Raw genomic sequence first — 12,096 nt, 5'->3', positions numbered from 1 at the left:
GGTGGTGGTGTGTTTCTCGGTCTTTTGCCGGTTGCCTGTTGTTGTGTGTTGTTCGGTGCGGGTGGTGCTGGGGTTCGCTATCTCTCTCTCTCTGTCTCTTGCTCTCTTTCTCTCTTTCTCTCCCTCTCTCTCCCTCTCTCTCTCGCTCTCTCTCTCTCTCTCTCTCTAACTCTCTCTCTCTCTCTCTCTCTCTCTCTCTCTCTCTCTCTCTCTCTCTCTCTCTCTCTCTCTCTCTCTCTCTCTCTCTCTCTCTCTCTCTCTGTCTCTCTGTCCCTCTCTCGCCACGCTTTGGTGTCTGGAAAAGAGGCTTTTCACGGGTAAAGCGAATGTCTTCTCGTCACGTCTGCTGTCGCAGGTCGAAGAGCAGTTGCTCGGGGGGGCTGTCGCTACACCCAGCGATCTCCGTCTCCCCGCCGGCCTCAGCCCCTCTGCTGTCTTTACAGAGGAAGAAGATCGTCTTCTTCTGTGGGGCCTCTACGAGCAAGGCGTCAACGCAATCCCGCTCGTGCATGCGGCAGTAAGCTTTCGAGAGACTCATATATATATGTATATATGTATATATAGGCGGCCCCCAACTTGTGGCGAGAGACACCTGCACACCTCTCATTTGCGTTGCCTTTTGCATCTTCTCGGATAACTGCTCTCAACCCCACGCTTGTGCGCTTCTTTGCTCGCCTTTCCTTGCTTCCTCGCTCGAACCTACATTCGTTGGTCCGTGGGCTTGACCACCTGCCTTCTGCACTCTCAACTTGCCACGCCCCCCTTTCCATCGTTTCCTATCTATTCATCCCTCTCTCTAGTCTCACGGCTAAAATATCGGTACATAAATAGGGATGAAGTCGTATAATGAGGCACGCATGCTGGCACACTCCGAGCCTGTCTCGGTTTCCGTTTCCCTTGCTCGCGCTCTCTCTACTTTTCTATCTATGTATGCATGTATAATTATATATATGTATATATATCACTTCTCATATTCTTCCTCTCTGAGCTCCCTGTGCCCTCTGTGTTTGTGTTTCGGCTGCAACTTGCATCATTTAAGGGCTCGCTGATCCGCTGGTCTCCATGTGAATCGATCTCATGTAGGTGTGTATGTGTATATATATATATATATGTGTATGTGTGTGTGTGTATGTGTATGTATATGTATGTGTGCGCAACTTTTTCTCCTACCCCACCTCCCTGTTTTTGTGACCCTTTGTATTGCTTGCTTCCGTGTCGTTTGACTGTTTCTTTCAGCTCAAGTTCTTTTGTGGTGACAGCCGCAATTTCTTCAGAATAGCCTCTCGCAGTCTCAAGCACGTAGAGGACAGATGCAAGGAGATAATTGCCGCTACCGAGCAGTACTGGGCTGCAGCCACAGTGAGCTCCGCGTTTTTGCCGCTGCCGCTGACCACACATCTAGCTATATATACATATATATATACATATATATATCTACATATACATATGTATATATATATATATGCATACATATATGATGCGCGTGGTCTTCCTGAAATACTATCTGTCAAAATGCATTTGGATGAGCATGCGTTGGTTGAAGGGTGCAGCTGGCCAGAGCCGTCTTTTGAGGCCGTGCTTTGCCGAATAGGGAGGGAAGGGGTGTATGTGTATGTGTATGTGTGTGTGTCTGTCTGTCTGCGCCTGCGCGCATGCATGTGCTGCAGGGTCAGGCTCCCGAGTTGCTGCGCGCTAGGCAGGCCTTACGCTCATGCCGCGGTATGTCTCGAGGCTTGCGAGGAGCTCGGGGAGCTCCACGGGGTTTAGAAGGGGTATTGATTGGCACGGAGGACGGGGAGGAGGAGGTGTCGGACAGATGCAACAATCCTCTGGACGAGTTTGACGATCCCTACTCCCACTTCCTGACCCCGCCAGGGGGCCCCCCTGTGGGGGGCCCCTTCACTGGTCCGGGGGGGCTTTCCACCGCAGCGTACGGCAGCTCCGCGTCGAGGAGAGGCAGCAGCAGGGGTAGACCACGGGGGAGACCACGGGGAGGAGGGCAGCGACTGGGAAATCGCGGGGGAGGGGGAGCAACAAGGGCATGCACAGCAGTAGTGCCCCCCGCTGCATTCGTGGCAACGGCTGTTGCTGCAGCTGGCACTCAGCCTACGGCCAGTGCGGCCTCCTCTGCCCCTTCAATGTCTCCTTCAATGGGAGGCTTGACGTTCGGCAGAGAGAGCGAAAAACACGCAATGCATGTGGACTCCCCCGCCCATCTGACAGCAGACTTGACTGAGCTGTAGAGGTTCCGCTCTCCGCGGCGCACCGCAGCAGCAGAACCCCCTCCTTATAGCACCGAACCACCGCCTCCCCCCCTCTCTCTACCCACGCAAGAGCCGAGTTCAAGGGGAACGGAGGCACTCGAGCTGCAATAGAGATGACTCGCTCGATCCATAAGGGGGAGGGGTCGTCGCCGTAATGGCGCACAGTTCTACGCCTCACTTCCCCTGCGCACGAAGAGCGTTGCTCCTGCAGCCCCCATTGGGTAAAGGTTTTTAATGTGCCTAAGGTCTCGTCCCCCGGCCCTGCCTCGTCACAGCTAACGAAGTAGCTAGCTGTTTAGCCAGCTGCTAGTGGGTGGCGACCACTGCCAGGCATAGTTGCCTAACGGACTGCCTACCACCACTTGGCCTAATGGTGAGCAAGCTGGCCTCCCGATTTTCCGCTTGCCGGCGGCTGATTGGATGGCTAGTTACTGTTGCTAGCTGTGCAACTGGCAAGGGCGCTAACTGCGCTACCTTTCTGGGTGCCTGCCCAGCAGATACAGGCCACCTCGCTCTCTTGTTTTTCTGCCTAGTTGCTATTGGAGCTCGACCGGGAGTGCATATGCAGCCCCGGCTGGGCGGAAAATTATACTACAGATTTAATTGCGACACTTTCTTTTAAAGCCAGGCAAAGGTGTGGATGAGAGAGGCACCTTTTGTCGATCCTGCTGCAGCACCTGCGTAGAGGACTCGGTGTGTCGGCGATAAGAACGCCTTGTGCTGCTTGCTGCTGTGGCAACCAGAATAGAGATTCCAGCAAGACGGCTGCTCTGCGTCAGTGACTGAGTCCACGCAGCAAAATGCCCCGTTCAAAAGACCTCTACACTGGTACTTATACAAAAAGAACTGTTCTGGGATGCAACAGAAGAAGAAACGCTGCTTCGCGCATCCCAAAGCTTCACCTACACCCCTAAGCGGCCTCCCCACGCCGTCGCAGCCACCTGTCGCTGTCTTAAGCCTCCTGGGGAGCTGCCTGCAGAAGGGGGGATCGCGCAGTAAGCCGCTCAAAGGAGGAACTCTCGACAGCCTGCCGGGGGGGAGGCCGCGCCGCTCAAGTGGGGAAGGCGCAAATCATTCGTCTATTTCCGCAAAAAGGGTAGCCGAGGATGCGGCGAGCTCCTTATAGTCACACAGAGACATAGGGTCGATAAGGAGTTTCTTCTGGCCATCAGCGCCCTCTGCGTACAGCCGCAGCCGTCTGGCATCCACATTGAGCTGCTGCGCCAACAAGAGCTTCACATAACCCACCTCGCTGCTGCACTTCACCTGTAGCAGCAGCAGCAGCAACAGCAGCAACGCACTATTTCTCGATCTGCAAAAGCAGCCAGCAGCTACGGCAGCAGGCACGGGCGTCCTCGTAGATGCCAGCAGCCTTTCCTGCTCTCCTCCCCCCGGCAGACGCAGCAGAAGCGGCTACGCCAGCAGCTGCGGGTGTTGCCAGACCATCCATTAGGGGAAATCTCCGAACTTACACTGAGCTGCTTGGTGTCACCTTTGATCTGAATGCGCAGTGCCATGTCATTCCCTTGAAGGGCCGCCGTCTCTTCTTCCCGCAGAGACGTATTCGAGGGAGGCAGGTGCAAGCCCTGACCGCTCATTCTGCCTGCACATTCCAGAGCATCGAAAGCAACACACCTGCAAGAGCAGCTCGAGCAGAACGGCCACGTCCGAATCGCAGGCTGCAGCCGCAGAGGAGGCAGATCTCCGCAGCATAGCACCCGAAGGCCCCTACGGAAATCCTCGATCTGATGCTGCAGCACAAGCAGCAGTGGCCGTCCGATGTGTGTGCAGCATAAGTGATTCGATAGGCAAATCTGCACCAGGGCGGGGCAGCTGGCGGCTTACTTGGTCGGAGTGTCTGTACAACGCAAGAAACGCACAGCAGCACTTGCTGCTGCCTAGACGCGAACGACAGCTGCAGCAACTGCAGCAGCAACTGCAGCAGCAGACAGGGGGAAGTCGCTACACCTTGATGAAACAGTTGGTATTCATAGTGCAACGCATTTCAGAAATTGCATGGGATAGCCATACGGAGCGGCGGCGAGAGCTGCAGCGGCCCTCTGCATGCGCAGGAACAGACCACCAAGAGCTCGCTGGGGAAGCGGCAGCAGTAGCAGCGCTGGTACTCCAGACTCGTAACAACTTCAACGAACTGTTTTCACGGTTTCAGCAGCACAAAATTAGCTTTTATGACCAGCTGCTTCTTATTCCCTTCCTCCCTCCCTCCAACCTCGGCGCCAGCAGACCAGCGAGCAGCAGCAAAGCGAGCAGCACCGGCAATGCAAGTCAACAAGGGCCTCTGAAACCTCTACAGAGATCATAAGTCGAACTCCGCGTTCCAGCCGTAGTGGCTTTGAAGGCAGGAAGCGCCTTATCGGCGACGGCAGCAGCAGCAGCTGCTGCTGCTGCCTTACCGAGCGATTGGCATCGTCAAAGCCCCCGATTCGCGTCTCACATTCTTGAGGTGACCGTATTTCGGTGTCTCTCCAGTCACTTCAGGTGGCCTGTGCGGCATCAGCAGTACCTTTAGCTGCACTGCCCTGAGCAGCAGCAGCAGCCTCAAACAGAAACCATCAAGATGGAGCTCTCTCTGTTTAACGTGCACGACGGGTACCTCGAGGGGATCGTGAGGGGCCTTAGGGGGTCATTCCTCACGCGTGAAGACTACAAGCGACTCGCCAATGCCGATACGCTTGAAGGTAGGTTTTTGCGAGCCAGCTGGACGCCTTCCGTACCGTCAGGGGAGTGCCTATACGGGTGCCTCTCAAAAGAGAGCTTCCGGAGATGTGTACACATATGCATGCATATGTGTATATGTGTCTACATAGATAGGGCAGAGTAGAGGGAAAGAGCACCAACTGCTGGGAGGCAGATCACTGGTAGCCAGGCAGGGGCAGCAATGGATCAAAGTGGAAGGGGAGGGAGGGGGGATAGCAGCGTCTCGATATGCCGCGAAGAGATGCTCATGCGGGGGATCTTTGAGGATATGCGAAGGCTTGACACATTCGGACTTGGCTTGTCCTTATGCATTGGGGGCGCATCTTTTTTTGAAATGTCAAATTTACACTGGGGGGTGCGCGCTCCAGGGTTCATAGTGTACACGGAAATGCTTTTCAGCGGCAGCTTTTGCTGTTTGTGAATGACGCAGATCTACGGACGGCTCTGGAGGAAACAGACTACGGATACTTCATGCAAGATGAGCCGCTGCCCCTGGCCATCCCCACAATTGCCCAGAGGGCACGCGGCAAACTGACTGCGGAGTTCAAGTGCGTTGTCTTTCCCCGAGTCGTCCTGAGAGCGTTGCTGTGTATTCCTGGTGGCATGACTTCTGCTTGCTAGCGAGCTGGCGAACTTTGCGTCTAGACAGGAGTGCTGCAGCACTGTCTCTGAGTGCAAGGGCGGAGGACAGGCAGGCAGGCGCACGGGAAGATGCAGACACAGCTTGGCGAGGTGTACAGACAGCAGGAAAGCAGGGGGAACGTAGTGTCAGACACTTGTGCATACGGCTGCCCGGTCCTGCGTCTATCCGCCTATGATGCTTTTTCAGGTACCTCCAGTCTCAGGCGTACCAGCCTCTTGGCAAGTTCTTGGACTACATCGCGTAAGCTGGATCTTTCCCCCCTTTCCACGGTGTGGTGAGGTGCTCTGTTGTTTCCTAATTGTCTTTTCCTTCTGGCGCGTTGTAGCCGCCAAAAGGAGGCTTGCCTTGCTGCTTTCTGCAGCAAGATTCCGTTCTAACTGCACTTTCCCTTTCTGAATTGTGTATGCATGTATATATTTTGTTTGTTTCCAATGAGTGGCTGGGAGCGCTCCTTGTGTATCTGGTGCATCGCCGTGCGGCCTGCGCAAAAAATCTGTTTCATGCGTCGTTTCTTTCCTCGCTGCGGCTGTATACGCACCTCGTTCTAGGGCAGACGAGGTGCTGGACACGAACAGGGTGGGCGTGATTCAAGGCATCTTTGTTTCCATGCGTCGTTTCCTTCCTCGCTGCGACTGTATACGCACCTCGCTTTAGGGCAGATAAGATGGTGGATAACATGGTGGGCCTGATCCAAGGCGCCTTAAACCGCAAGCCTGCTGAGGAGCTGCTAGCTCGCTCAGATCCCTTGGGATACTTTTCAGAGATGCGCGCCATTGCGCAGATGGACTTTTCTGCCTCGTATGAGGAACTCTACCGAAGCCTCCTAGTGGATACTCCTGTCGGGAGATACTTTGAGGTCTTCTTGGCTAACAGTGCAGCGCATGCAACGGGAGAAGAGGGCGGCCACACCATGCAGCAGGTTGAGCACATTATGACGGAAGCAGACATTGGTAAGGCTACAGCCAAATAGGGAACGACGGAAGGAGCAGTGTGAACTCGTGCAATCGCGAGAAGGGGGCTGCTGGAACCGAGGAACGGGGGGGATGGGAGGGGGGAAGTCCATATGAGCAGCAGCTTCAGCGACACTTACAGATTCATGCCGCCAGCATTCCGAGTTTCCTTCGTCACACGCCGCTTCTTGGCCATTTGTCTCTTACCACGCAATTTCAAGCTCCTGGTCTTGCGCGCAGAAGGCTTTTTTAGAGAACGAATGCGCAAGAGAAACGGGGCGGAATCTGGGTGGGCCTCTACCGAAGCCTTCTTTGTCTGCGCATTCATGGTTGAGCCTTTTTATTCAGACTTACTGCGAAACTCCCTGAAGAAGGGATGGCTCGAAGACTTCTACGGCTTTGTACAGACCCTGGAAGACTCCACAACACGGGAAGTCATGACGCATATCTTAAAGGCAAGCGCAGCCTGCTCCTTTCTCTTTCCTTGCATCCGCGTGCTTCCTCGTGCGTGGGCTTGCCGTATTCTGTAGCTCCTCTCAACCCCCCGATTTCCTCGTCTACACGCATTTCCAGTGGCCTTAGCATTAAATGTGCATGCAAGGCGGTCTTCCTTCGGGGGCTTTATTTTTTCCCTGCCTCCCACTCATTTTCATGCGCCTCGCTTGCTGCACTCGCGAAAAAAGGTTTACCGCTTGTCGCTTGCTCCACTCACGGGCTTTGAGGGAATGGAATCACGAAGCGCAGTCTGGATAATGGAATTACAGGGGTGAGGGGATGCTGTGCGCACGCCGCGTGTCTTCGCTTCAGACCGAAGCCGACTTTAGGGTGTTGTCTTTGGCCATCAACTCCCTCAACACGGATCCCCAGCAGCAGCAGCAGCAGCTCGAGAGGCACGCGCTTTTCCCTTGCTTCGGCTACCTTTATCCGGATGGTGAGTGAGCGCATGTTGCCTCGCTGGTTCCTGCTTCGCAAAGGGCAGAAAGGTGCTGCTGCCGACTGCTGCTCTTCTCGCCGCTTCCTATGGGCCTTGTATGTTGTTGCCTAGCGTGCGGAGCCGCTTTTTCAGGGACTGATAGGATCCGCAAGGCGTGGAATGACTCAACCCTTCGCGCTGCCCTAGAGCCTTATCCAGTACATTTTTTAGGCGGTTGTTGCTGCCCCTATGAGACCACAGCAGCCGCCACTTGTCGCCTCCCCTTAGCGCAGTGTCTCGTCTGCCCCAAGAGCAACAGGATTCTCAGCTCCCCTTCCCTCTCTCTTACTCTTTCCGTTTGCTCCCTACGGCAAGCGTTCCGAATGGACTTGTGCTGTGTTGCATTCTGCTGCAGCGCTACTTGAACGTCTATGACCAGTGCCGCGCCTTCTACATCGGTGACGTAGGCGCTTTTCCGTACTCCTGCTGCCTTTGTTGGCGGTGTTGATGTGGCGTATCTCTGCATGCATGCAGTCAATTCCCCTAGGCTGCTGGTGCTCCTCGGGGGGCCTTGTGGCAGTGGCTTGTGGTGGCTGGGATCCTCGCCAGTGTGGCGGTGGCACCGCGATTACAGCAGCTTCCTCTATTGGAATGCCATTGTCTGCGTGCCTTGTTGTGCTGCCTCTGCCGTGAAGGAAAGAGAAAAGGCAGACTTGACTGCCCGATTCAAGTCGCTGGAGGATTTATTGTACCGGGAGATGGTCCACATGTGTGAAATGGCCTTCGAGCAGCAATTTCATTACGGTCAGCGGAAAAAACCGCTGGAGTGTTGTTTTGGAGCTGCTTGACAGTGCAGGAGCGCGAGAGGACTCTGCTGCGGCGCCTTTTTTTCGTGCTCTTGCGGTGTATGGCCTGCTGGTGTTGCTGCTGGGGTTTCTGTCCATCAGGTGTGTTTTACGCTTGGGTAAAACTGAAGGAGCAAGAAATCAGAAACATCGTATGGATAGCGGAAATGGTGAGTCTTTAGCAGAAACAGAAGCCGCGGCAAATGGCGGGGGCGACGTGCCCGTTATCTACAAATCCCCGTCTTTCGCGGTTGCTATGCCCTCGCAGATCCTGATGAAGCGGAAAGAGCATATAGACTCCATTGTCCCTCTCTTCGAGCCGAGGATTTGAAGGAGCTCAGTGGCAAAAAGATCTACAACTGCAGCGCGGGTGCAGCTTCTGCCGCGGCGAGACTGTTCGCGGAGGCTTCTGAAGCGGCGGTTTCGCCGCTGCTGGTTTGCTTTTTCTATGTTGCGCTGCTCTCTGAACGGCGAACATGTTGCCGTGTAGTGCATCATCCAGATCAAGCAACCTGCGGGCTTTGCCGCTGCTTCGCTCACTGCGGCAGAAGCAGCAGGGGCGCGTGGTGCTGTAAATTTTTGCTACATCTCCACACCGAAAAGCATGTTTAGGCAGCTGAGAGTTTCAATTGCCGAGGAGGAACCGTCTTCTGGCGGCTTTCGCCAATTTCTCATGGATTGATTCAATGCAAAGACTTTCTCTTTACGCAACCGTCGGGAGAGAGCGGAGAAGGCCGCAGCTGGTAAGCGGCGGAGCGCCTCCCGAGCAGCAGTGAGTCCCTTGGCCAGCGCGTATGCTCACCAGCCAAACTACCCAGCTAGCTTACCACGCCACTGGAAGAGAAGGACAAGGCTACAGGCAGGTAACCTACGTGCCTTAGGAGGGAGTGCGTGCCGAGCTAGGCGGTTGCCTTGAAAGTTATTGAGGGGCAGCAGGCAGCGGGAGTAGCGGCGATGGATATTTGGCAAGCGGCCACTTTCTTGTTGTCACAAGGTGCCGCATCCGCGCCCGCCGCTTTCTGTGCCAGGAGCTATGCATTAAGAGTTAGTGCACCGGCTGTTACAGCAGCTCTACGAAAAACAACAGACAAGGCTTCCCATATGCGTGCACAAAGCACTCTAGCGATTTGTAAATATGTGTAGCGGAATGCGTAGGCCAGGCTGCAACTCTCGCACGGTTAGTCAGCCGTCTTGCCACTGTAGTAAGCCCCGCAGACTTGTCTGCTTCTCTAGCGAGTCTCGCTAGCTGCACAATGGCAGGTGGGCTGAAAAGCGGCTTGGTCTGCTGGCTGCGATGCAAAAACGCGTCAGTCTTCAAATCGACCGGCTACAGCCGGTGCCCCGCTGCTCCTGTCCTTCCCTCTCTGCTGCTGCTGCAGCCGCTGCATACAGTGGCTTCTGCAGCAGCACGACACAAGAATGCATGTGTGGAAACGAGGAGAGGGAGATAGCCCGCTGTGACCAGCAGCAACCTCCACTGTCCTGCCTGTCATCGCCTGTATCTGTCTTGCGACATGCACGTACACCTGCTGACCGGTTGAACCTGCAGCTGCTGCTGCTACTGCTGCTTACTCTGCAGTGCTTAGAGCTGCCCAGCCGGCACACTGGCTACCTGCCGTATAGTGCTAGTGGCGCGCTGTTGCTGCTACCCATGCCCTGGGGTGTCTGTAGGTAGGCCCAGGAATAGCAAGGTAGAGCCTCCCTTGTATCTTGGGGCCTGTGCTGTACATCCATCCACCTTAGTCTACATACCTTTACTCCCCTTTAACGAGATCTGTAGGCGATCGGCTGGCCACTCAGCTAGCTGAAGCCTCCGTTGGCCTGCCAGTTGGTTACCTAGTTCCCCCATTGGCCTGATACTCTAGCTGCCCCATTGCCAGCTAGCTAGCTAGCTAGTGGAAGCCCAGCCCGCGCTACACGCGGCCCTTGTAAATCAAGGTGCCACCATGGCGCAGTTTGCGGCACCACATGACAAAGTAGTCGGCAGCGAGGACGCTGTGCAGCAAGTCGGCGAGGAATAGGCCCACGAAGTGTTCCCCTAAAACGGCAGCATCGACAGCAGCGATCAGAATGGATGCAGCAGATTGACAGCACAAGGGACGGCAGGAGCAGCAGCAAAGCTGAGAAACGGGCTGTGCCGGTGACAGCAGAGTGTAACGGCGGAACAAAGTTGCAAATGCTTGCCTTGTAGGTACAAAGTGACCCAGAAGAAGAGGCGAATGACGCGGGAGACGACTAAAAGCCCGACATAGTGCGAGGTCAGGGGTTCCACCTGCGCATACACCTTGATCCCAGCTCTGCATTATCAGTCGAAAACTTATCGGGATCTGGAATCAGCTCGCGAATTTAGGCTCTACCGTTCCAATTCGACATCGCAGGCCTTAGGGTGTGCTACTACTACGGTTTAGCGTCCGCTGTGTGTGCGACCTCCAGCATGCGTCTGAGGAAATAAAGTTGCGGCAACAGGGCGATGGCTTCCAGATATATCGAGAAGGCAACAAGAATCTGCACGGTGATCCAGCTGCGGCTCGGATGTATGAAAAAGGCAACCAGCATAGATGCTGCAGCAGAGCACACATATATATATATATATCCACAGAGATGTATCAAGGGTATCTTTGCAGCGGCAGGGAGACCCTTAAATCTTTAGCGGAGAAACCAGACACACGAGCAGCCAAACCTAGAGGCTCGCGTAGGAGCGAGTAGAGTGTTCTGGGGGGGGAGGGGGAGAGAATGGGCAGGGGTAGAATGGGGGGGCAGCCAGCAACTTCAGCGCGCCAAAGGGCACACACTTAGCAGCAGCATTTGCAGCGTAGTTTGCAACAGTCATGGTATCAAGTTTCGCTTCGAAGGATAAAAGGGGCCTATAGAGCTACCAGGGTTCTGACGGTGGTTACCCGGTATGAGGACGTATGCTCTTAGAGGTAAGATCATCTGTTTCGTGTGGGTATAGCGGAAGGACCACATGAGATATGTAAGGAGGATCGACATGAAGGTACTCAGGCCTAGTTCCAAGTATGCGAGCCATGTCTGCAGCAACAACACCCGCATGCGCAGCAGCAAAGCTACGATGCCTCATGGAACCAACTTCGCGCGCTGAAGCAACTAAAAGCATGTGGCCCTAAGCAGGCCGAGAAAGCGTGTGCAGACATCTCACCTCCACTAGTCTGGTGTCTAGGCTCCAAATACAGCGGGAAACTGTCGAGGCGAGGAAGCAGAGCTGTGTATCGAAAGACAGGCCATATATGGTGCGCTGCTGAAACACCTTGTATGTCAGGATACAACTCGCAACAAAATGGATCAAGTAGCCCAGGATAAACAGCCAAATATCCATCTTCTCTGGCTGCTGATGTCACCGCTGCTGGTCGTGGAGGAGCTTCTGGGGATGTAATGGGCCTATTGATGGCGTTGCTTTGCGCGTGGCGTTGCCGTGTTTGTTGGTCGAAGGAATTGTGGCTGTGCTGCTGATGGGGTTGCTGCTGCTGCTGGTGGTGCTTATGCTGCTAGTGCTGCTGCTCGGGTCCTTGTTCTTGCTGGACAGGTAGGACAACTAGCGCAGGGGGGGGCTTAAGAGAGCGCTTGCACTGTATGCACGTCTCGAACAGCTGTGTGTAAAACCTACAATTGGACCTGTTGCATTATTTGGTGCGGTTTTCGTGTTGACGGTATTGTTGCTGCTGTGGCAGCCTTTGTTGCTGCTGCCGAAATGTTAGTTTCCAGGACAGTAGGGCACAGTGTGGAGGGCATACAGGTACCAGGAGTA

The 12,096-nt window shown here is 54.8% G+C and overlaps 4 protein-coding genes across 4 annotated transcripts; 2 read left to right on the top strand and 2 right to left on the bottom strand.

Annotated features, from left to right (window-relative positions):
* Window positions 1-355: 355 nt before the first annotated feature.
* LOC34620399 lies at window positions 356-2,243 on the top strand (the record flags this gene model as incomplete). The annotated part of the gene is made up of 2 exons (XM_026334550.1): window positions 356-517; window positions 1,668-2,243. Coding segments are annotated over 2 exons (738 nt in total), but the record flags the coding sequence as incomplete, so codon positions are not given.
* Window positions 2,244-3,335: 1,092 nt separating this feature from the next.
* Window positions 3,336-3,862, bottom strand: LOC34620400. The gene is made up of 2 exons (XM_026334511.1): window positions 3,737-3,862; window positions 3,336-3,530 (listed from the first exon to the last, which is right to left on the bottom strand). The coding sequence occupies exons 1-2, from the start codon at window positions 3,860-3,862 to the stop codon at window positions 3,336-3,338; spliced, it is 321 nt and encodes a 106-aa protein (XP_026190296.1).
* Window positions 3,863-4,842: 980 nt separating this feature from the next.
* Window positions 4,843-8,664, top strand: LOC34620401 (V-type proton ATPase subunit d 1). The gene is made up of 11 exons (XM_026334551.1): window positions 4,843-4,963; window positions 5,413-5,530; window positions 5,812-5,865; window positions 6,280-6,575; window positions 6,924-7,030; window positions 7,383-7,506; window positions 7,642-7,706; window positions 7,904-7,951; window positions 8,184-8,292; window positions 8,436-8,503; window positions 8,602-8,664. The coding sequence occupies exons 1-11, from the start codon at window positions 4,843-4,845 to the stop codon at window positions 8,662-8,664; spliced, it is 1,173 nt and encodes a 390-aa protein (XP_026190336.1).
* Window positions 8,665-10,246: 1,582 nt separating this feature from the next.
* On the bottom strand, window positions 10,247-11,667 carry LOC34620402 (ER lumen protein-retaining receptor 1). Its single transcript, XM_026334549.1, has 5 exons — window positions 11,491-11,667; window positions 11,231-11,363; window positions 10,761-10,894; window positions 10,518-10,605; window positions 10,247-10,371 (listed from the first exon to the last, which is right to left on the bottom strand). The coding sequence occupies exons 1-5, from the start codon at window positions 11,665-11,667 to the stop codon at window positions 10,247-10,249; spliced, it is 657 nt and encodes a 218-aa protein (XP_026190334.1).
* Between the last annotated feature and the right edge of the window lie 429 nt (window positions 11,668-12,096).

Source organism: Cyclospora cayetanensis, unplaced genomic scaffold (assembly GCF_002999335.1).
Source record: "Cyclospora cayetanensis isolate NF1_C8 unplaced genomic scaffold, CcayRef3 CcayRef3_contig_44, whole genome shotgun sequence".
In the NCBI taxonomy this organism is placed as follows: Eukaryota; Apicomplexa; class Conoidasida; order Eucoccidiorida; family Eimeriidae; genus Cyclospora; species Cyclospora cayetanensis.
The sequence above is the reverse complement of the archived record's forward strand: the minus strand, read 5'-3'. Positions and strand labels throughout refer to the sequence as shown.

Coding starts and splice junctions, on each gene's coding strand:
- LOC34620400 (XM_026334511.1), bottom strand. CDS start 3,862: ATGAGCGGTCAGGGCTTGCACCTGCCTCCCTCGAATACGTCTCTGCGG. Junction 3,531..3,736: donor GTGACACCAAGCAGCTCAGT/GTAAGTTCGGAG, acceptor CTGCTGCTACAG/GTGAAGTGCAGCAGCGAGGT.
- LOC34620401 (XM_026334551.1), top strand. CDS start 4,843: ATGGAGCTCTCTCTGTTTAACGTGCACGACGGGTACCTCGAGGGGATC. Junction 4,964..5,412: donor CAATGCCGATACGCTTGAAG/GTAGGTTTTTGC, acceptor TGAATGACGCAG/ATCTACGGACGGCTCTGGAG. Junction 7,031..7,382: donor TCATGACGCATATCTTAAAG/GCAAGCGCAGCC, acceptor TCTTCGCTTCAG/ACCGAAGCCGACTTTAGGGT.
- LOC34620402 (XM_026334549.1), bottom strand. CDS start 11,667: ATGGATATTTGGCTGTTTATCCTGGGCTACTTGATCCATTTTGTTGCG. Junction 10,895..11,230: donor AGCATACGTCCTCATACCGG/GTAACCACCGTC, acceptor GCTCTGCTGCAG/CATCTATGCTGGTTGCCTTT. Junction 10,606..10,760: donor TCCTCAGACGCATGCTGGAG/GTCGCACACACA, acceptor GTGTATGCGCAG/GTGGAACCCCTGACCTCGCA.